The 22,867-nt window shown below is 45.2% G+C and overlaps 1 protein-coding gene across 1 annotated transcript in view; it reads left to right on the top strand.

Annotated features, from left to right (window-relative positions):
• EXOC6B (exocyst complex component 6B) overlaps window positions 1–22,867 on the top strand; it is a 1,740,488-nt gene that overhangs the window by 204,524 nt on the left and 1,513,097 nt on the right. The window contains exons 4-5 of the mRNA XM_086960104.1: window positions 20,702–20,792; window positions 20,897–20,942. Of these exons, the coding sequence (XP_086816230.1) occupies window positions 20,702–20,792; window positions 20,897–20,942 (137 nt within the window). The remainder of the gene's footprint in view (window positions 1–20,701; window positions 20,793–20,896; window positions 20,943–22,867) is intronic.

A 22,867-nucleotide genomic window follows, 5' to 3' on the forward strand; every position in this document is an offset into this window, starting at 1 on the left:
AAGGACGAACCCAAGGTTCATTCCCAAGGTCCCCACTGACTTTCACCTAAATGAGCCTGTCATCCTAAAGACATTTTTTCCGAACCCAATCACTCCAGCAGAAAAAACATTGCACACTCTGGATTTGCAACGCTGTCTAAAGTTCTACATAGACCGCACCAAAGACTTTAGAAAATCTTCGCAATTATTCATTGCTTTCGGCGGTCCAAACAAGGGCCTCCCTCTGTCCAAACAGGGGATCTCGAGATGGATTTCAAGTGCCATTCTTCATTGCCACAAGTTAGCAGGGAAACCTCTAGTGGGCAAGATCCGTGCTCACTCGACGAGATCAGTGGCTTCCTCTACGGCCCTCTATGCGGGGGTACATGTCAAGGACATCTGCAGGGCTGCTACCTGGAGCAGCGTGCACACGTTCACTAAGCATTATTGCTTAGAGTCATTGCAGCAGGATGACGCGGCTGTGGGCCAGGCTGTCCTGAGAAACCTCTTCAAGTGATGGGTGAGCTTTCCTTCCTATCCCACCTTCCATGGGTGACACATTTTGTAATCTTCTGGCTAATGTTATGATGTACTGCTTACAAAATGTGTTTATGGTGTTTACTGCTTGCTATTCTGATGCAAAGCATGGGAATCTATGAAAGTTCCAATACTGGGGCAAGAAAACAAGTTACTTACCTGTAACTTTGGTTCCCCAGTATTGGTAACTTTCATAGATTCCCATGCGCCCACCCACCTCCCCGGGGAAAGCTCAGCCTTCAGCAAGTATGGTGTCTAGCACACTACGGCTACGAAAATCTGAGGCTCTGAGGTTCCTTCAGGAAGGTTCTAAGGGTGAGGCTCTTCTGATTGGCTGACGCCTAGAGTTTGGTCTCTTTTACAAAAAGAGGCTGATATGTTACAAAAGGGAATGAGGCCTAGGCCTTTCCTTTCTCTTTTGTACCTACTACTATGATATTTTTTATTACCGAGACTCCCAGTCCGACGACGGGGAATGATACAAAGCATGGGAATCTATGAAAGTTACCAATACTGGGGAACCAAAGTCACAGGTAAGTAACTTGTTTTCTTTCCGCAGGTGCATTCTTTTCTCATGAGACTAGCGGCCTTCTTAGGGTCTTGAAAAATGTGTTGCTTGCCCCCAATGAGGATTTGAGCTTAGCCAGATATAGTATGGCACATTCTATTTCGGCCTACTGAATATATTTTTCATTGGCAAGAACCCTGTTATGCCTCTTGCACTGCCAGCGTGAAGTCAGGGAAGAATTTGATGCTGTTGCCTTTGTACGCTATGGTGCCTTTTTCCCTCGTAAGTCTGAGGATTGTGTGCCTGTGTTAAATGTTCATGAGATGTGCTATTATGGGTCGAGGCGCTGGCCCTGCGCCTCGACCCATAATAGCACATCTCATGAACATTTAAGACAGGCACACAATCCTCAGACTGTACTCGCTCTCTATTGCGAAGAGGTGCGTAAATTGATATGCACCAAATATTGCTTGAAGGAGGTTCTCTACAAAGGTTTCCAGCTTCCCCGTGTTAGTAGTTTCCGGTATTCCAAGAATATGCACATTGTTCCTCTGCGACCTGGCCTCCAAGTCCTCTGATGTCCCCATAAGTGATTCCAGTGCATTTTCGACATCGTCCAGTCTACTCTCCTTACTTTCTACTTCATCCTTGACATCCAAAATGCATTGTTTCACAGCTGTGACCCATAGATCTTGTTTTTCTATCTTTGGAGCTATATGGCCTATTTTGAAGGTGAATACATCTAGTTTGGTGTCAATAGACAACAGGGTTTACTGCATGATGTGTAGCAGTGTTTTGAGGTCTGGAGAGAGGTCCAGGAGGTAGTCTTAAGTAATGGGCTCAACCTGGTATCGCAGCCTTTGTTCTGCCATCTGGGATCAGCGCTTAGACTCAAAGTGCAGTTTGTATTGCCTGTGGTCAGATTTTCCTATGTTAGTGGTGTAGCTCCACGGGCTCTTGCCTGGTACAGGCACCGTGTGGTGAGGCTCAAATCGGTGCGGCCGCATAGTATGGGCTGCTCAGGGTATTAACAGTTCTGCTGAAGCAAGAGCCTCAGACGGTAAGACAGTGGTGGTCGGTCACCCCGATCTCCCTTCCAGCAACCACCCCCACACCCATGCCACAGCGGTGCAGGTCCCACTTTCCTTCTGCAGGTTGCAGGCAAAGAGGCACGTGCAGACCCAGGTGTTTGGTATAGGGAGCCCTGTTTAGTGCATTCCAGTCACTATTGTTCTGCAGCATCAGTGCTCAGGTCTCAAAGAGGTAATTCAGTCTGTGTGTGAATGACAGTGGTGCTGTGGTATCCAGTATCAGATAGGCCTGTGGCCAATCCTTCAGTCCAATCTGCACTGCAACAACAATGGTGTCTGTGCCCCCACGGCAGCGCTGCGGCCCTGCTTTCCTCCTCAGAAGCCCTGGTGGAGGTGGCTGAGCCGACCCGGGCACTCTGGATGAGGGCATCTGGAGGGTTAGCAGGGGGGTAGGCACGACCAGCCCCATCCACTTTGAAGTCAATCCACTTCTGCTGCGGCCCCAGCTGTTAACAATCGGGGAGAAGCAGATCCAAGGCCGTCGCCTGTCCTGCGACGAGCACCACAACAGGGAAACAGGCCAAGCCTTGCTGCTCTGTTCTACCCAACAGTCACATAGCTTCATTACAGGCCGTCCCCCGCTCCCCTCCACCGTTCGCCTGGTCCACCAAACCCACCGGTCATCTGCCTCAAGGAAGGTAGCAGTTCACTGCCCGGAGGCCCTCCGCTCTGTCACCCACACGCCGGCCCACGAGACTTCCTCAAGCTCTCTGCAGCTCCTCCAATATCTTTGCCCCCAGGCTCTCAGCCGCAGCCAGTGAGCACACCACAAGGTCTGCCATGATGCCCAGAGTTAGCGGGTGGCCAGGTCTGCAGCAAATATTAGGCCCATGCTGCAAGATCACTGTTGGTGATGGATCCTGACCTCTGGATGTCGGCGGCAGCTGTCTAGCACTCTCCTACCTATGTGAATTTAAAGCATGCCCTATTTTTTCGTGATCTATTCTCTAGGCGATTTCTGATCAACTCAAAATATTTTGTGCTGGTCCCACAATCTACTGATGTCCAAGCACAACTGAGAAAACATAACTAAGCACTAACATCAATGCTTATGAAGGGTAGATTTACGTTGAAAGATCAGTTCAAGGGCGTAAACCCTAGATTTTATATTGTGTTGGCATTTCCCTTTGTCAAACTACTTGTCCATTGATGAATTTGTGTTATAATTAGACTGTGTACAGACTTCATTAAGATTCATTGTTCCTTCTCTCCATAGTAAGCAAAAGTTGCCAAGCCTTTCACCTAACTTGTAAGGCTACTTCTTAAGCCTTTAAACATTAGTCCTTTTTCTAGTTATAAAAACATAATATTTATAAGATGTTCTATCGTAAGAACTTCAAGTCTTTGCGTACCTAGTGAGAATATCCTCCTGCAGTTTGAAGGTGAAATTGGGAACTGGTAGTAGATATTAAATGTGGGCCTTTTCCACTCCTTTTATTGGGACAGTGAAAGCCGGACACAAGATAATCAACTGAAGAAAAATTGTGCATGAAATGGGTATCAAAGTCACGCTTACCCATGTGCTAATCAGTACAGGCCCAAGATGCATTCGGATGCATCCAACAACTAAAATAAATAGTTAGACACACAGTAGTGATCTCCTGATACTAAATAATCCATATACTGTTGTAAACACTGCCTCACATATGTAAGATGTTACGTAATCCTCTGGAAAACCACTTGTATGCTTTCCAAACTCCTCCGGCCATCCATTAGCACAAATGTGTAGATTTTGCTTGAGTCTTCAGATAGCATCTGTACTATGGCCCTATCTACTCGATTAAAATTTCCAACTTGGTAATTACCATCCAAAATCTGTTGCTAATACTGTGTTAATACTCTAAACGCATATGTACCTTCTTTCTTTTATATAGGCATTGCAGACAATAGGTAGCTAAGTTAAATTTACCAGTATAACTTTTTCTCAGTTCGGTTATGAGACCGAACAGACCTATCACTTATTTCCTTTGGGAGCTATGATTATCGTTCAACATCTCCCCTTTATTTCCCTGTGATGCTGGTCTCGTTTTCTGTTTGGGAAGGGTTGTTGGCGTTCTACAAGTGTATTCCATAGAGGGTTGTACATCTGTATTCTCTATTAAACATTGTTTTACTGCCTACATTTTGAAAGAATGTTAAATCCCTTCTCACAAGAAATTGTTTCATGTTGATAATGACAACGTGACAGTGGAGTTTACAAGAAAGTCACAAAATGTAGCTAGGTATTTATCCATGGTTTTTAATATCTACCACATCTGACGGGTAACTATCCTTATTTCCTTGAGCGATTCTAATATGTACGATCTCTTTCAAGTAGTGGTCCTCACTGCAGGTCTTCATGGAATCTCTACATCTACAAAGATCCTCATAGTAGCAAGAATATATAGGCCAGACAGTGAGCAGCCAGTCTTCCTGGATGTGCTCTGGTGCCTGCCTGGTAGCATTAGAGTGAGACACTGGCTTATGTAACAAGCATTGGCATAGCCAATAGGTTGCGCCTTTGGGACCTTATAAGTGTTTAGCCATGCAACGGGTGATGTTGTTACACCAAGGATATTGTGCTGCATAACTAAATACTTATAAGGTCCCAAAAGCGTGACCTATTAGCTATGCCAATGCTTGTTTTAATAGACTAACAGTGCCACCATGTAGTTGGTTCTCATAAATGTGTGCAGTGTGAAGAAATGACTACAGGTGCCGAGCACGGACTAACACTGGCACAAATTAAGCACTGGGACTCAAGCCCGTCCCTGACACGCCAAATGAGGCAAATCACGAAATGGTGCTTTTACATGATCCGATGCATAGACAAAAACTCTCTTTATTTAGGATTCCAACAAAAGATACAAGCCACCTTTAGTCTGCTCCTCATCCGTCTGGACTTAAACAATGGTTTATAACTCACAGCAGCCAACTAAGTGATCAAAAAGAATCTGGAATGCAACTTCAAAACAACTCCTCAACCTTCATATAAGTTAATGCATTTTCCTTGCTCTTCAGTCTCTACACTGGCTGCCTTTGGCTAGGACTATCCCTTTCAAAGCATGATGTCCAGCTCATAGTGCCATCCATGGGTCAGGGTCCTGCTTACTTCAACCAAAAGTCCATGACTACCATCAAATCAGACCAATTGGATCAGGACGGGTCTACTGCTAGTTGTCCCTTCCTTCAACAAATTTCGAACTCCTTATTTGTTTAAAATGCTAAAAAGTGTTAATCTTCCACCATGAAAAGATTTACTGACAACCAGTCTGAAGACGTTGAAGTTCTAACAGCTTGGCTTGGTCTGTTTTTTTTTTTTTGTATTTATTTTATTCGGAAAGCTCATATATGTTTCAGATCAATATAGGCATGGGCCTACAACCCCCTCGGGCCGTCCGCTAGATAATATCAAAACCTTGCAAAGTAAAAATAACGTCAGCTCGGCATCTCCGGGCCGGAGTCATAGCAAATCGGAAAAGCAGGATTTATATGTAGGCATGTCCACAAAAGAACAGGATTTGAGAGGATTCCATTTTATTATATGGGAAGAAGGATCCTATGACATACAATCAAGCAAAATCTTATTCGAAGCAGGTCGCGAAACAGGATATTCGATAAGCGTGATTAGTAAGCTGCCATAAAGACTTGTGAATCAGAATATGCAGGCATACAATAACTACGTGCTAACTCGGTGTCCTACCCATAGGGTCAATAAACAATATAAAAACACATAAATGCACATTGCAAGATTCTATCCCAAAAAGAACAGGACTTGACCCCCCCATCTGAGCGAAGGTATATAAGAAACAAAGAAAGAGAGTATAAGTAAAGAGAGAAAGAAGAAAGGCCATAGAAACAAAGAAAAGCGAAAAAAAAACCCACCCCCCGACCCCCCCACCCTGCCTACCAGCAGAAGGCTACGCCCACCCCCGCCTATAGGCATGCCTGTCGCCCCAACAACTGAAACCCCATTTACGAGAAAAAGGGAGGAGGACCCTCGCACCCGCCACCGGCCCCCCCCCACCGCATCCCAGAAAAGAATGTAAGCTCCCCAAAAAGGAGGCGGCCATCATCATGTGTCCATCTCACTCCCTCATCACAAAAAGGGTATCAGAGGGTCAGAATTCCTACAGGTGATTATTGGGGACAATAGTAGTGAGTTATTACCACTAGCCATACAACAAGTCTTTTTAGTGAAAGTCACAAGAGCCAGGTCAGGTCAGTGTCTGGTCTCTGGCACCCATCAGTCACCACTCGGAACCGCCCTTCATCATTTGGGGCTCCGAGGACCAACACAGCACCTGATCTTATCTCTAGCAGGAAAGGGCTGACCTTCCTGCTGGTCAGGGCGCGGTCGCTTTCAGTTGGAAAGATATGTATTAGTGATGTAACTGACGGGGTGAAAAATGTGCAGTGCAAAAAACAAAGTGATATCAAAGGATAAAGTAAAAGTGAATAAAATTGGTTTAGGAAGCAAAGAAATTTTTAATTGGATATAGCTCCCAATAACAATATTAAAAATAGCCAAGACAGGGGAAAATTTATAAACTGTCTAGTGGTGGAACGTGGTCGACATGTTTCAGCAAATAATGGCCATGTGGCCTTGCTTTCTTCAGGACCTTAGAATGACGCTACTGCAAACAAAAAAACAACAAAAAAAACCCAACGTGTGAAGAGGTGTTTTTTTTAAAAAAGGGAGATTGTCGGAACAACTTAGATACTGGTATATGTGTCACCTGGACCTCCTAGGTGTACTTGTTCCGTATCTTCTCACAAATTCAGTAGTACACTGAAAAAGAAATGCATGGCATGAGTACATCACGCACCACCTGTCCACAAAAAAACCTTTTTTCTCACCATTGATAAGTACCGACATTAGTGAAGCCTAAATCCAAAGAATAAGGCCAAATGCACTGTATGTACTAATGCCTTCCAGTTCCTATAGAACTTGAAACTTTTCAAATTTCACATGCTACATCTTACCTGATTTGTAAGAAGTAGAGACCTCACCCCACCTGGCTGCGGCTCAGGACATAGGTGAAGCACCGCTCTGTAAAGGTGAATAAATTCAAGCCATTGAATCATTCACCAAAAATATGGCAATAACACACAACACAGGTTTAATTATTGCCAAGAAATTCTGTCATGGTATGAAGCTAGTGCATAAGTGGATTTCGTTCCTTGTACTGTACTAGCATGGTAAGTAGAGCGATATAGGTAATATTATATCAGCTCTGAACCTATTAAGTAAATGTGCCCACAAGTATCTATAAGAGTAAAGCGTGATAGCAAACCCGCCTCTCGAACCTTATGGTGGAAAGCGTGTGCCCAAGAGCGGTATTAATGCCATCCTATTAGCTCTACAAAACCAATTGTCTTGACCCGTTGTGCTCATATGCCCAGAAAAGAACCATCTAAGTATAGCGGTATGGCGTGATGGAAATCCCGCCTTTAAAACCAGCAACGGAGGGTATATGCCCCCGGAAGTTATGCGCTGCTGCCGGCTGAATTAAAAGAAAGAAGAAGAAAACGTTGAAAGCGTTTTCGGTGACCTTACCTTTCCGTCGGTACTCCAACGCGGCATCTGTGCCGTCTGGGGAGGTACCGGCGGTCTGTTTACTCGCAGTTTTATCACGTTGCTCACGATTGGCTGAGGCCGTCACGTGATGCGCGAACAGGCCGCGTCATGCGGTGGTAATGTCACAAGCGCTAGGATTGGTTGAGCCCAGAGGGGATTAGACCAATCGCGCGCACACCGCGCGTAGTCATGGCAATAATTGGTAAATACACGGCGGTACTGTAAACCTTCAGTGTGCGCTAGAGTGTTTACTGCGCTTTCTTTGATGATGTGAGTAAAATAAATGCTCAAACTGAGCCCCACTCGGTCATAATGCACTAGATAACTTGAGGATGTTAGTCAATCACCTGAGACTGATACCATATGAAACTAACAGTCCTGTAGGTTATGTTGCATACTAGAATCACCACTTCCAGAAGAATGATCTTATTGGTCATTGGTGTGTTGGTCATCAGAATAAACACTAATCAGGTGGTGATTTCAAAACGAGGACCAAGGTATGTCATCGTTCAGCCCTATTTGATCAGTACGAAGTTTCAAAACCCATTTTTGTTCTTTCACTAGCAGGAAATTTCCCACATTCGTGACGTGTGATGGAATGAACGGTTTCTCTAGGACCGTCCATTTAAATGAAGTGGGTGAGTGATTCAAGGTGATGAAATGGGTGGTAAGCCTAGTAGCCTGCCTCTTACAGTTGATGGTACTTCTGTGTTCAGACAGCCTCACCTTGATCTTTCGAGTGGTCATCCCCACGTATCTGAGTCCGCAGGGGCAGGTGATCAAATAAATTAATTTGTCCCTGTTGCAGTTGGTGAATCTCACTTGTCTCCAGGGCCTGGACGTACCGATGTCAATTTCTGTGGTTTTTGACGTCTGAGCACATGATTGGCATGTGCCGCATGGATGATGGCCGGATACTGGAGGCAAGTCCCATAGGGTACCCACTGCTCTAGGTGTTTCCTCTCGTGGTCTAGTGTGGACCATTCTATCTCTCAAGTTGGGTCCTCTCTTAAAGGAGAACAACAGCTGTTGGATAGAATGGGGTCCTGAATTCAAGATGGACCAACGTTTCTTCACTGCTTTCTTGATACTGTTGGATAATGTACCAAAAGTATGTACAAAAGTAAGCCTTTCCAGAGGTGCTTTTGGAGTAGGTGGTTCCAATAATGCTGCTCGATTGTTGTTGCTAGCCCGCTTCATGGCTCGATGTACCAGACGGGGAGGGTATTTCCTATTGACAAGCTGAGTCTTGAGTGCGGTAGAATGTGTTTCGAAAGCTGTGCCAGTAGAGCAATTTCTTTGTACCCGTAAAAATTGGCCAAAGGGCAAATTGTCCCGTAAAGATTTGGGATGATGGCTGTCGTACAACAGGAGGGAGTTTCTGGACATAGGCTTCCTATACAGTTCTGACTGTAATCCAGTAGTTGTGGCCTTAATCATGAGGTCGAGGAAAGCCAAACTGTCGCCGCCAATTTCTATGGTGAAGCTTAAGAAAGCATTTCTGCTGTTCAACCATCCTAGGAAGTCCTGACAACTTGCTCTTGAACCTCGCCATACCACCAATATATCGTCGATATATCGTTTCCAGATTTTTATCTGCTCGAAGTATGGATTGGACTCGGTCAGGACATGTCGTTGTTCGAAGGAGTGTACATAGAGATTTGCCAGGCTGGGAGCATAAACGCTCCCCATACTGGTTCCAGACACTTGTAAATATGTGTTGTCTTCAAACTTAAAAAAGTTCTTCTTCATTGCTAAAGTAGCACAGGCCATGATGAAATGAACCGGAGTGATGGTATCTATCTCGTTTGTGTCAAGCAGAGAATGGATGACTTCAAGGGTTTCATCCTGAGGTATGGAGTTGTATAAGGCCTCTACATCAAACGAGACCAAAAGGTCAGTTGTGGCATCAAAGTCCAGGTCGGGTAATAGACGTAAGACGTCGGTGGTATCCTTTAAGTAAGTGGGCATCGTTTGGACCATTGGACGTAAGAAGTGGTCTACAAACGTCGACAGGGGTTCTAGGATCGACCCGATGCCCGAGATGATCGGTCTACCTGGTGGCGGGCGTTGCTCTTTGTGCACCTTCGGTAAGATGTAGAAATAAGGGGTCACTGGATGTTCTGTGTTGAGGAACTTAGCCTCGGACTCGGTTACCCATCCTTCAGTCAGAGCCTCCTCCGTCATGTTCCAAATCGTTCTTTGTAAATCCACCGTTGGATCCTGATCCAAAAGGCGGTAAGATCTTACGTCACTCAATTGTCAAAGACATTCGGCTCGATATGTCTCTGTATCAAGAATGACAATGGCCCCGCCTTTATCGGCTGGTTTGATGGTTATTGACTTGTCTGCAGACAATGATTTAAGGGCCTGATGCTCCGCTTTAGGGAGATTACAGAATGTTCTTTCGTCTTGTTTGTATAACTCCTCAACATCTCGTTCAATGGCCTGTTCAAAGGCTAACACATGGGCCGGCATAAGATGGGTGGGTGGGTTGAACCTAGACTTCGGTCTGAGCCCTGTATTGGTCATTATATCCTCTTGTTCTGATCTCTCTTTGTCAATGAAAAAGAAGTGTAATCTCACCTTCCTGATAAATCTAGCCAGTTCTAGTCGGGTTTCAAAATGTTCGTTCCGAAGTGTGGGAACAAAACCCAAGCCTCTATTGAGGGCCGTCTGTTCAGTCTGAGTCAGAATATGTCTGCTCAGGTTTATTACGATGCTATCTCCGTGTGGGTCTGTTCCTTGTTCTTGGCCGTAGTGCTCCGTAAGTTCCTGGTCGAGCTCGTTGTCGGTGGTGAGTTGAATTGTGTTTGGGGTTGTACTTGTGTTTGAACTTGAGATTGGCCTCTCCTTCTGCCACGTGATCTGCCGTGGCCATACCCTAAAAAAGGCTGTCCGTTGAAATTTGTAGGGAAAGCAGGTGGGTAATTAGGTGGAAAAGGGCCCACTGGAGGATGAAAAGGATTTTGTTGGTTAGGAAAAAATCCAGGACCTCCATACTGCCAGGGGTTGGGTGGCCACCATTGCTGTGGTCCTTGATTATGTTGGTTCCCCCGCCAGAATTGGTTGAAGTTCTTCTTTCCTCGGCCTCTGCTTTGTCTAGCCTGGTTGTCGCTGCCAGAGTCACTCCCCGAGGTGTTACCGTCTGAATCAGAAGTACCATAGTTGGAACTAGTTTTGCGATTGTTGGGGTTAAAGATAGGCGGAGCATATGACTCGCTGGTATATGGATAGACCCGGTCAAATTTAAATATGTCTAGGTCTTTCTTAAACTTCTCCATCTTAGTGAATAAAGTGTGGTCTTTGTAATCACTATTGTTCTTATCAGACTCCTCCTTCTTCTTTCGGAAGATCTTATCGGAAAGAGTGGCTTTGATTTTGGATTCGGTAATCTGAATTTCAACAAGAATAGCATCAGCTGCCAATTTGGAGGTCTTGATGATCAAGATTAGCCAATCCCTTGTACAACGCCAGGCAATCATTGCCCAACTTTTTAGAAAATCCTTATCTTTTAGAAATAACCTAGGGGCATTAGTAACTATGAGCCCAGTGGGGGCACAGTCATTACGTAAGTATTGGGCCATGATAGTACCATGTAGGGCTGTTCTGGTCATAGATTTTTTGAGACCCAGGAGCTTACCCCATTCCTCTTCACTGGTCTCAACCACTTGAGGTGTAACGTCCAGTAAGTCCGGAAAATCGGCTAAAGCTAACTGAAGGTCCTCATCATCAAATGAGAGGCCATGGTTCTCAGCCATAATGGAAGAGTAAAGAGAAATGAAAGTATGCTCACCAATTTCAGAAATAAACTGTGTGTTAACACTCTACAGAGCGGATGAATCCACCCAGCTACGGGTGAATTGGTGTGTGGTCTATTTAAGATCCGTACACGAAGAACTACGGGTCCGCAGTCTAGCGACTGCTCAAATACACTTACAACACATACAATTATGGGGGACCCTAGGGCTAATTTAATGACCAGCTCTGAGTACATGCCCTATCAAATACTCATCACAAAAAGGGTATCAGAGGGTCAGAATTCATACAGGTGATTATTGGGGACAATAGTAGTGAGTTATTACCACTAGCCATACAACAAGTCTTTTTAGTGAAAGTCACAAGAGCCAGGTCAGGTCAGTGTCTGGTCTCTGGCACCCAGCAGTCACCACTCGGAACCGCCCTTCATCATTTGGGGCTCCGAGGACCAACACAGCACCTGATCTTATCTCTAGCAGGAAAGGGCTGACCTTCCTGCTGGTCAGGGCGCGGTCGCTTTCAGTTGGAAAGATATGTATTAGTGATGTAACTGACGGGGTGAAAAATGTGCAGTGCAAAAAACAAAGTGATATCAAAGGATAAACAAAAAGTGAATAAAATTGGTTTAGGAAGCAAAGAAATTTTTAATTGGATATAGCTCCCAATACCAATATTAAAAATAGCCAAGACAGGGGAAAATTTATAAACTGTCTAGTGGTGGAACGTGGTCGACCTGTTTCAGCAAATAATGGCCATGTGGCCTTGCTTTCTTCAGGACCTTAGAATGACGCTACTGCAAACAAAAAAACAACAAAAAAAAACCAACGTGTGAAGAGGTGTTTTTTAAAAAAAAAAGGAGATTATCGGAACAACTTAGATACTGGTATATGTGTCACCTGGACCTCCTAGGTGTACTTGTTCCGTATCTTCTCACAAATTCAGTAGTACACTGAAAAAGAAATGCTAGCATGAGTACATCACGCACCACCTGTCCACAAAAAAAACTTTTTTCCCACCATTGATAAGTACCGACATTAGTGAAGCCTAAATCCAAAGAATAAGGCCAAATGCACTGTATGTACTAATGCCTTCCAGTTCCTATAGAACTTGAAACTTTTCAAATTTCACATGCTACATCTTACCTGATTTGTAAGAAGTAGAGACCTCACCCCACCTGGCTGCGGCTCAGGACATATATGAGGCACCGCTCTGTAAAGGTGAATAAATTCAAGCCATTGAATCACTCACCAAAAATATGGCAATAACACACAACACAGGTTTAATTATTGCCGAGAAATTCTGTCATGGTATGAAGCTAGTGCATAAGTGGATTTCGTTCCTTGTACTGTACTAGCATGGTAAGTAGAGCGATATAGGTAATATTATATCAGCTCTGAACCTATTAAGTAAATGTGCCCACAAGGATCTATAAGAGTAAAGCGTGATAGGAAACCCGCCTCTCGAACCTTATGGTGGAAAGCGTGTGCCCAAGAGCGGTATTAATGCCATCCTATTAGCTCTACAAAACCAATTGTCTTGACCCGTTGTGCTCATATGCCCAGAAAAGAACCATCTAAGTATAGCGGTATGGCGTGATGGAAATCCCGCCTTTAAAACCAGCAGCGGAGGGTATATGCCCCCGGAAGTTACGCGCTGCTGCCGGCTGAATTAAAAGAAAGAAGAAGAAAACGTTGAAAGCGTTTTCGGTGACCTTACCTTTCCGTCGGTACTCCAACGCGGCATCTGTGCCGTCTGGGGAGGTACCGGCGGTCTGTTTACTCGCACTTTTATCACGTTGCTCACGATTGGCTGAGGCCGTCACGTGATGCGCGAACAGGCCGCGTCATGCGGTGGTAATGTCACAAGCGCTAGGATTGGTTGAGCCCAGAGGGGATTAGACCAATCGCGCGCACACCGCGCGTAGTCATGGCAATAATTGGTAAATACACGGCGGTACTGTAAACCTTCAGTGTGCGCTAGAGTGTTTACTGCGCTTTCTTTGATGATGTGAGTAAAATAAATGCTCAAACTGAGCCCCACTCGGTCATAATGCACTAGATAACTTGAGGATGTTAGTCAATCACCTGAGACTGATACCATATGAAACTAACAGTCCTGTAGGTTATGTTGCATACTAGAATCACCACTTCCAGAAGAATGATCTTATTGGTCATTGGTGTGTTGGTCATCAGAATAAACACTAATCAGGTGGTGATTTCAAAACGAGGACCAAGGTATGTCATCGTTCAGCCCTATTTGATCAGTACCAAGTTTCAAAACCCATTTTTGTTCTTTAACTAGAAGGAAATTTCCCACATTCGTGTTGGTGATGGAATGAACGGTTTCTCTAGGACCGTCCATTTAAATGAAGTGGGTGAGTGATTCAAGGTGATGAAATGGGTGGTAAGCCTAGTAGCCTGCCTCTTACAGTTGATGGTACTTCTGTGTTCAGACAGCCTCACCTTGATCTTTCGAGTGGTCATCCCCACGTATCTGAGTCCGCAGGGGCAGGTGATCAAATAAATTAATTTGTCGCTGTTGCAGTTGGTGAATCTCACTTGTCTCCAGGGCCTGGACGTACCGATGTCAATTTCTGTGGTTTTTGACGTCTGAGCACATGATTGGCATGTGCCGCATGGCATGGATGATGGCCGGATACTGGAGGCAAGTCCCATAGGGTACCCACTGCTCTAGGTGTTTCCTCTCGTGGTCTAGTGTGGACCATTCTATCTCTCAAGTTGGGTCCTCTCTTAAAGGAGAACAACGGCTGTTGGATAGAATGGGGTCCTGAATTCAAGATGGACCAACGTTTCTTCACTGCTTTCTTGATACTGTTGGATAATGTACCAAAAGTATGTACAAAAGTAAGCCTTTCCAGGGGTGCTTTTGGAGTAGGTGGTTCCAATAATGCTGCTCGATTGTTGTTGCTAGCCCGCTTCATGGCTCGATGTACCAGACGGGGAGGGTATTTCCTATTGACAAGCTGAGTCTTGAGTGCGGTAGAATGTGTTTCGAAAGCTGTGCCAGTAGAGCAATTTCTTTGTACCCGTAAAAATTGACATCGGTACGTCCAGGCCCTGGAGACAAGTGAGATTCACCAACTGCAACAGCGACAAATTAATTTATTTGATCACCTGCCCCTGCGGACTCAGATACGTGGGGATGACCACTCGAAAGATTAAGGTGAGGCTGTCTGAACACAGAAGTACCATCAACTGTAAGAGGCAGGCTACTAGGCTTACCACCCATTTCATCACCTTGAATCACTCACCCACTTCATTTAAATGGACGGTCCTAGAGAAACCGTTCATTCCATCACACGTCACGAATGTGGGAAATTTCCTTCTAGTGAAAGAACAAAAATGGGTTTTGAAACTTGGTACTGATCAAATAGGGCTGAACGATGACATACCTTGGTCCTCGTTTTGAAATCACCACCTGATTAGTGTTTATTCTGATGACCAACACACCAATGGCCAATAAGATCATTCTTCTGGAAGTGGTGATTCTAGTATGCAACATAACCTACAGGACTGTTAGTTTCAGATGGTATCAGTCTCAGGTGATTGACTAACATCCTCTAGTTATCTAGTGCATTATGACCGAGTGGGGCTCAGTTTGAGCATTTATTTTACTCATATCATCAAAGAAAGCGCAGTAAACACTCTAGCGCACACTGAAGGTTTACAGTACCGCCGTGTATTTACCAATTATTGCCATGACTACGCGCGGTGTGCGCGCGATTGGTCTAATCCCCTCTGGGCTCAACCAATCCTAGCGCTTGTGACATTACCACCGCATGACGCGGCCTGTTCGCGCATCACGTGACGGCCTCAGCCAATCGTGAGCAACGTGATAAAACTGCGAGTAAACAGACCGCTGGTACCTCCCCAGACAGCACAGATGCCGCGTTGGAGTACCGACGGAAAGGTAAGGTCACCGAAAACGCTTTCAACGTTTTCTATTTCTTTCTTTTAATTCAGCCGGCAGCAGCGCGTAACTTCCGGGGGCATATACCCTCTGCTGCTGGTTTTCAAGGCGGGATTTCCATCACGCCATACCGCTATACTTAGATGGTTCTTTTCTGGGCATATGAGCACAACGGGTCAAGACATTAGGTTTTGTAGAGCTAATAGGATGGCATTAATACCGCTCTTGGGCACACGCTTTCCACCATAAGGTTCGAGAGGCGTGTTTGCTATCAGGCTTTACTGTTATAGATCCTTGTTGGCACATTTACTCAATCGGTTCAGAGCTGATATAATATTACCTATATCGCTCTACTTACCATGCTAGTACAGTACAAGGAACGAAATCCACTTATGCACTAGCTTCATACCATGACAGAATTTCTCGGCAATAATTAAACCTGTGTTGTGTGTTATTGGCATATTTTTGGTGAATGATTCAATGGCTTGAATTTATTCACCTTTACAGAGCGGTGCTTCACCTATGTCCTGAGCCGCAGCCAGGTGGGGTGAGGTCTCTACTTCTTACAAATCAGGTAAGATGTAGCATGTGAAATTTGAAAAGTTTCAAGTTCTATAGGAACTGGAAGGCATTAGTACATACAGTGCATTTGGCCTTATTCTTTGGATTTAGGCTTCACTAATGTCGGTACTTATCAATGGTGAGAAAAAAGGTTTTTTTGTGGACAGGTGGTGCGTGATGTACTCATGCCATGCATTTCTTTTTCAGTGTACTACTGAATTTGTGAGAAGATACGGAACAAGTACATCTAGGAGGTCCAGGTGACACATATACCAGTATCTAAGTTGTTCCGATAATCTCCTTTTTTTTAAAAAACACCTCTTCACACGTTGGTTTTTTTTTGTTGTTTTTTTGTTTGCAGTAGCGTCATTCTAAGGTCCTGAAGAAAGCAAGGCCACATGGCCATTATTTGCTGAAACATGTCGACCACGTTCCACCACTAGACAGTTTATAAATTTTCTCCTGTCTTGGCTATTTTTAATATTGGTATTGGGAGCTATATCCAATTAAAAATTTCTTTGCTTCCTAAACCAATTTTATTCACTTTTTCTTTATCCTTTGATATCACTTTGTTTTTTGCACTGCACATTTTTCACCCCGTCAGTTACATCACTAATACATATCTTTCCAACTGAAAGCGACCGCGCCCTGACCAGCAGGAAGGTCAGCCCTTTCCTGCTAGAGATAAGATCAGGTGCTGTGTTTGTCCTCGGAGCCCCAAATGATGAAGGGCGGTTCCGAGTGGTGACTGATGGGTGCCAGAGACCAGACACTGACCTGACCTGGCTCTTGTGACTTTCACTAAAAAGACTTGTTGTATGGCTAGTGGTAATAACTCACTACTATTGTCCCCAATAATCACCTGTAGTAATTCTGACCCTCTGATACCCTTTTTGTGATGAGTATTTGATAGGGCATGTACTCAGAGCTGGTCATTAAATTAGCCCTAGGGTCCCCCATAATTGTATGTGTTGTAAGTCCATCTCACTCCCCCCACAGTCACAATAACGAGCCAGGTCCCACATCACCACCGGAATCACCAACTCAGTAAAACAATCAGGCAAAGCTCATCCTTGACCAGTTCGAGCAAGAGTAAGCAAACTCTCCAACCCAACAGTTCCATCGGCAGACGAGCCTGGTGACTAAACTTGCTGCTTAGGAGCCACCCAAGTGCTCGGCGGAAGCAGCAGAACAGTGAGAAGACCGCTTCGCCAGTAGTCACTTTCAAATAGCGTGGGGACCCGGCGTTACTGTTTGGTGGCGAGCACATAAGTCTGAAGTTCAAAAAAAGTGTCAGTCGTGCAAATCCGACCGGAAAGCACACTGTTCTCAAAATCCAGCACCTTGCGCCCCAGGGAGTCCTCGGTGACTAATAACTGAGCGCAGTCGGGCGCACGACCCATCGTACTCCCATCTGCGCCTCCATGTCCCCTTTCAGGAATACTAGACGCCAGTGAGTCATTGAGGGCCATCAATCCACGGCTCAGGGAGGAGTAAAAATCATCGACGGCCAAAAGAACATCTCCTAATGTGTACTCCCTTTTTCCGCTATCGGTGGTTGCAATGCTCCTCGCCTCTGGGGACTCCCCAGGCGAGATAATAGACATCATATCAGGCATCCGGGGTCTTATTGTTACCTGGTAGTCTATGTTGGGGTTGGAGCAGAACCATTTAGAACCCTCAGTAGTGCAGCGTCACCAATCCCTTACACGCCAGGCCTGGGAGAAAGATCCATATCCTGACACTGGCCACGGCCGGCGGACGGTCACACTGAGGGCCAAGTCGCCCTGGGCAGCCCACCAAAGAAGACCTATGTGGGCGGCAGAACTGTCGTTTGGTCCCGGGGCATCCAGTGCTGTGAAAATCAGCCAAATGCGTGCTGTGGGGCTCGGGGCACTCGCATCGTACTCCGCTCGTGTCCGCCTGCAAAATCGCGCAAGCTGTGACTTCCGTCGGGATCCACCGGTCCTCTCTGCCCGGCCGCGGCCGCTGTTGTTCGACTCCTCTCCGGCCACGTCACAGCTCGAGGTCCCGGATTACAGCTGGCACAGGCCACAATCTTCGCGACGACGTTTCTCGGTCATCCGAGGTGACCGCGAACTCGGGATTACGCGGTCGGGCACCGCTTCACCTTAGCTGTGCGGGGGTATTGATGTCAGGATGCTAGGGAGGGAGAGGGCGACCGGCGGAGTCTTGGCTTTGTCTGTTTTTTAACTTCCATGTTCTAATTAACCACATAAATCCGCATCAGCATAGTGTCTACACTCACACTATTCCTCAACACTATAGGCCTCATTTCAAGTCATTTATTATTTTGTGCAAGGATACTGGAGGGCCAGAATCAATTAATATGGCTGGCACACCAAATAACACACTACACGTTAATCCAACCTGAATGGGGAATAACATGCGAACCTGGGAATATTGGGCCCTTTTCCGCATGAAATTCCTCCTTCCAGGCCGACTAACCAGCTTGTTTTCAATATCTATTACCTGTATTAGAAGTTGGTAAATGGTGGTGAAGGGATTGAAGCGGGTCGGCTGCAGGTAAAAACAGGGCAGGGCAATGCAAGGGAGTGGTGTGTGTTGTCTGCTCCCCAGTGGTGCTGCAGTGGTCAGAAAGAGGATGGGATGTGCCTTTGACCCCTGTTCTACCTGGTGGGGATCTGCACCCAGTTAAATTGGGACAAGTGTTTCTGGAATTGGAATTATCTGGTCTGAGATTTGTGGGCCTGGTAATCTAAGGTCAGGGAATGCAGTCAGATCCAATGTTGGGGTAGCATTCCTGTTGACTCACAATGGCGTTCTTCTTGCTTAGGCACTGTGACAACATAGTACGACATTTAGAACACATCTCCCCGCCTCACACACTTTACCCCCCACGTTCCATATAGGTCATCCTAAAACCAACACTTTGCTCAACCCAACACTCCAAAAGGCCATCCAGGAAACCAATACTAATCTAGGTACTTAATGTCCTAGTCATGACTGAGAAGTGCTGCATAAATTCTGCAGTGTATTTGTGATTGTGCCTGCTCACTTCACACATTTGTTACGGTGAAATTACTGCCTGCTTTGAGTCCTCTGCATATGTTGTACATGTGCGAGGCCATACATTAAATAGAGAGTAGGCAATGTGGTAGTGTACGAATGAGTCGCCGAAATCGGTGCAATAAATGGCCACATTAAAATATCCATAATCTGCCTTTCTGAGAATAGAAATAAGCAAAAGATAAGAGCGTGTGGACAATGATGAATTCAGGGCTCGTGAAACCCTTAATAGAAGTAAAAGCCCAGTTGAATCTGCAACAGTCACAAGTAAGAGGTTATGAACCTAACAAACAGACACCAACAGCACAGCAAGTGCTGCAGCCATAGCGTAGACGGACGGCTGGTGGGGCGCCTTGGCACAGACCGACAACAGGTTCAGCTGTCAGTCACTGCTTAAAATAACTACACTCCTGGGCCCACACACAAAGAAAAAAAATGCCTAGACACAGACGGTCTAACTTTCCAAACCGCGGCTTATAAATGGATTTGCAAAAAATCAGCCGACTCCCTTCCTTTGTGTGCACAGCGTTGGGGTACAAGGGACCAGGGTGGACACAGCCACTTCCCTGTAAGTAGTAAAGTGGCGTGCGCGCTGAGTATGCTTCTGAAAACTGGCCGAAAACGGGCACGATTAGTGACTCTGACGAGGCGGAAGCTGACGGCTGTTGTTTCATAGCCTGTCACGTCCGGAGTAGCATTACCTGCTCATGCACCGGGAGTGGGACCCTGCGGCTCCCAGCCTGGTGCCCCGTGGCGACGGCCATAAACCGGCCACAAACCACTCTACTTTAGGCGCTGCGGAGTTCACTTGCCATTCTGAGGAAGACGTGGCGTTTGCGCCCCCAAGGCAACTCCGGTGCAGAACTTGTCCGATGAGAGCGGGAGAGAGCCTTTTGAAAGTGTTGATGTTAACCTTGAAAACTATGGTGCGAAAAAAGACTCTTCTAAGAAAACAGTTGCGAAGCGCAAAATTCTGCTTAAGCGCAGAGAGAACAAGCGCATGCCTCGCGCGGCAGCAGGGAGAGACGATGGGGCCTGTGCTGGTTTCCCTAGCGGGAGCGAGCAGGTAACATCTGTTTGTAATTATTCCCAGATGGTTCCTGCTCGCTCCCGCAAGGGAATCGCCAAACGAGCATGCGTTGCCATTGAAGGCAATGCAACGCGTGCACGTTTTTGGCTCAAAAGACGAATTGATAGCTAAAGGTCTCCTTCCTAAGTAGCGCATGCGCGCTGCGTAGGCAAGACCGTAAAAAGGCTCCAGGAATGTAGACCCTGGATTTAGGAGGTGTAGACCTGAAACCTGTGACCTTAGAGACATCTCTGACCATGCCTGTTACTTGAAATTGAAATTCATGGAAGGGAATGAATTTGTGGAACTCTTCACCCCTAAAGAAGCTTCATCTCCGTTAAATTAAGGGACTTGGCAAATACATATTCCTTCAACTAAGTCTTTTTTCTCTTATATTTTTTGTTTAAAATTTGTTAGTCTTATGAAGCATGTTGGCAACTTGTCATGCTTTACTGAACTGCCCCCTTATAAAGTCAACTGAAAAATGCATAAAGTAATGTGCTTCGCACTTAACATTTTGAGAAGGGCACATATTTATTTTTATTTTATATTTTTTATATATAACACTATCATCATTGTACTGTGCGTGTTCATGACGTTAGAGAATATGCTGACTGACTCAAATTAATCATGGTCCATTTTCCCACATTTCTAAGCTGATAGACTCGATGGAGGAGCTGAAGAAATGCAGAATCCAACAAAGGAACATTGCTGCTACAATTGACAAATTAAATATGTGCCTTCCAGGTAAGAATGCTGAAATGCGCCCAACTCCCACTCCTATGTTGGTGGCTTCTTGATATTTTGTTTTTTTATGATACATTCTTTCATTTGCTTTCCTCTACCTGCAGTTCTGGAGATGTACAGTAAACTGAAAGAACAGATGAAGACAAAAAGGTAAACATGCAGTCTCCTGTAAGCCTAGTCCTTGATAACGGCTAGATAATATGTACACTTCTTGATGTATCATTTGCATACAGTCTACCATTGCCTCATCTTCCATTTACCCTCTTGCTGCTGAGTATCCCACATCTTATATACTCCAATAAAATTGAACAGCCCTGGACTTGGGGAGTATTCTAAGATTGTGGGCATGCACAGCATACAAGACAGATGTGCACACATGCACTTTGTGCACAGCAGACAAGACAGATGTGCACACATTCACTTTGCAATTAATCACTTTCTACATTTAGAACGCTCAACACATACAGGCCACCCACACACAAAAATACTGATGCAAGCACACTTATGTTGCTATAGTTTTCTTTATACTCCTTAAACATATAGACTTGCAAAATTATAGTACTAAAAAACTATGTCTTCTCTGTTGTAGCTCTGTGAAATAATTACGTTTTAGGATGCATTCATGAATAACTATAAAATCTCTATACAGAACTGCATTGACATTCTTATGCACCTTAGCCAAAAGATTCTCACACACATCTAAATCTGTGCACATACACAAGATTACAGGTACCCTGTTCCCAGTTCTGGGAAAACATCTGTCCACATAAAACAGTCTCTGTCTATCTCTCTCTCTGCCCATATCTGTCTCTTTCTCTCTATTTCGGTCTCTGTTTCTTTCATGGTCCCTGTCTCTCTCGGTCTTTGTCAATGTCTTTTTCTCTCGGTTTCTCTTGGTCTTGGGTATCTCTGTCTTGGCAGCTCTCTATCATGGCCTCTCCCTGTTTAGCTGGGATTCTCTCTCACTATTTCCTGATATTGTAAGGATCTGATGACACCATTGCAGGCATCCTCCTTCCGCTGGCTCTGGTCACTGCTATATGGTCGCTGTTGTAAAAGAGCTTCTCAGCTGATGCTGCTAAAACATGAATTGATCACCCATAGACACATCTCCGAGATACAATTACAAATGCTTGTCCGGCTAATCATGGCAGAATCGCATTGTTTTACTAGATTGTGTTGAAACAATGGACCCCTTGCCTCTTATTAAAATGAGGATTCTTTGTGCTCTTCATTCTACTGAAGAAATTGGCAAACCTTTGTATCTTAAAAGCTTGTAACCGCTTCGTAAACCTATGGACGTCTGTGATCCTATCCACGCAGGAGACTCACTGTTTGTTCAGCTGCTGCACTGTTCTGTTCCTTATGTTTGCGTAATATAGATGGCATATTCAGTCTAACTGAAGTTTGGGGCTAGTTGGGTCATCACGCTTATTGCTGATTTACCGAACGTATACAGAATCAAAAAATAGACTGATTTTATTTGCTTGGTTAAAGACTTGTGCTTGTTTTTTTTTATATATCAACCTGATGATTAGAACTGCAGTAACGAGTACTGCAATGTCCAATTTTTAAATGAGTTATCAGTTATGGGCATATAGGGGGTTATAATATCCATCACTCTCGTTGTCTTGTAGTCCTGAATTCAAGTGCCTGTCAACTGCCTTCCTGTCTCATTCATATGTTCTGCTGTTCATTGTGTTAAGCAGGATTGACATGGCGCGAGAAAGAGATGGCGCAAGAAAGAGGGCGCGAGAAAGAGGGCGCGAGAAAGAGGGCGCGAGAAAGAGGGCGGGGAGCACAAAGAAGAAGATTGCTCCAATCAAAGAAGTCTTTGCGGGATTGGCTGGCTCGACGAAGAGACATGCAGCTGCAGAACATTGAACACATCCGGATATCTTCGGAGAAGATACCAAGCATGAAGAAATGGAGATGTCGGCAGCGGAAGAGAAGGAGGCCTTCTCTATTCAAGAATCTGATTCTGAACCGGAAATTGAGTTGGAGCTGAAAATATTTCAGCGGGACAGGGTGCTGTGAGGGACCAAGGCCCTTTGCCCCTCATACTTTCTTCCAAC

Source organism: Lissotriton vulgaris, chromosome 3_1 (genome assembly GCF_964263255.1).
Source record: "Lissotriton vulgaris chromosome 3_1, aLisVul1.2, whole genome shotgun sequence".
Lineage (NCBI taxonomy): Eukaryota > Metazoa > Chordata > Amphibia > Caudata > Salamandridae > Lissotriton > Lissotriton vulgaris.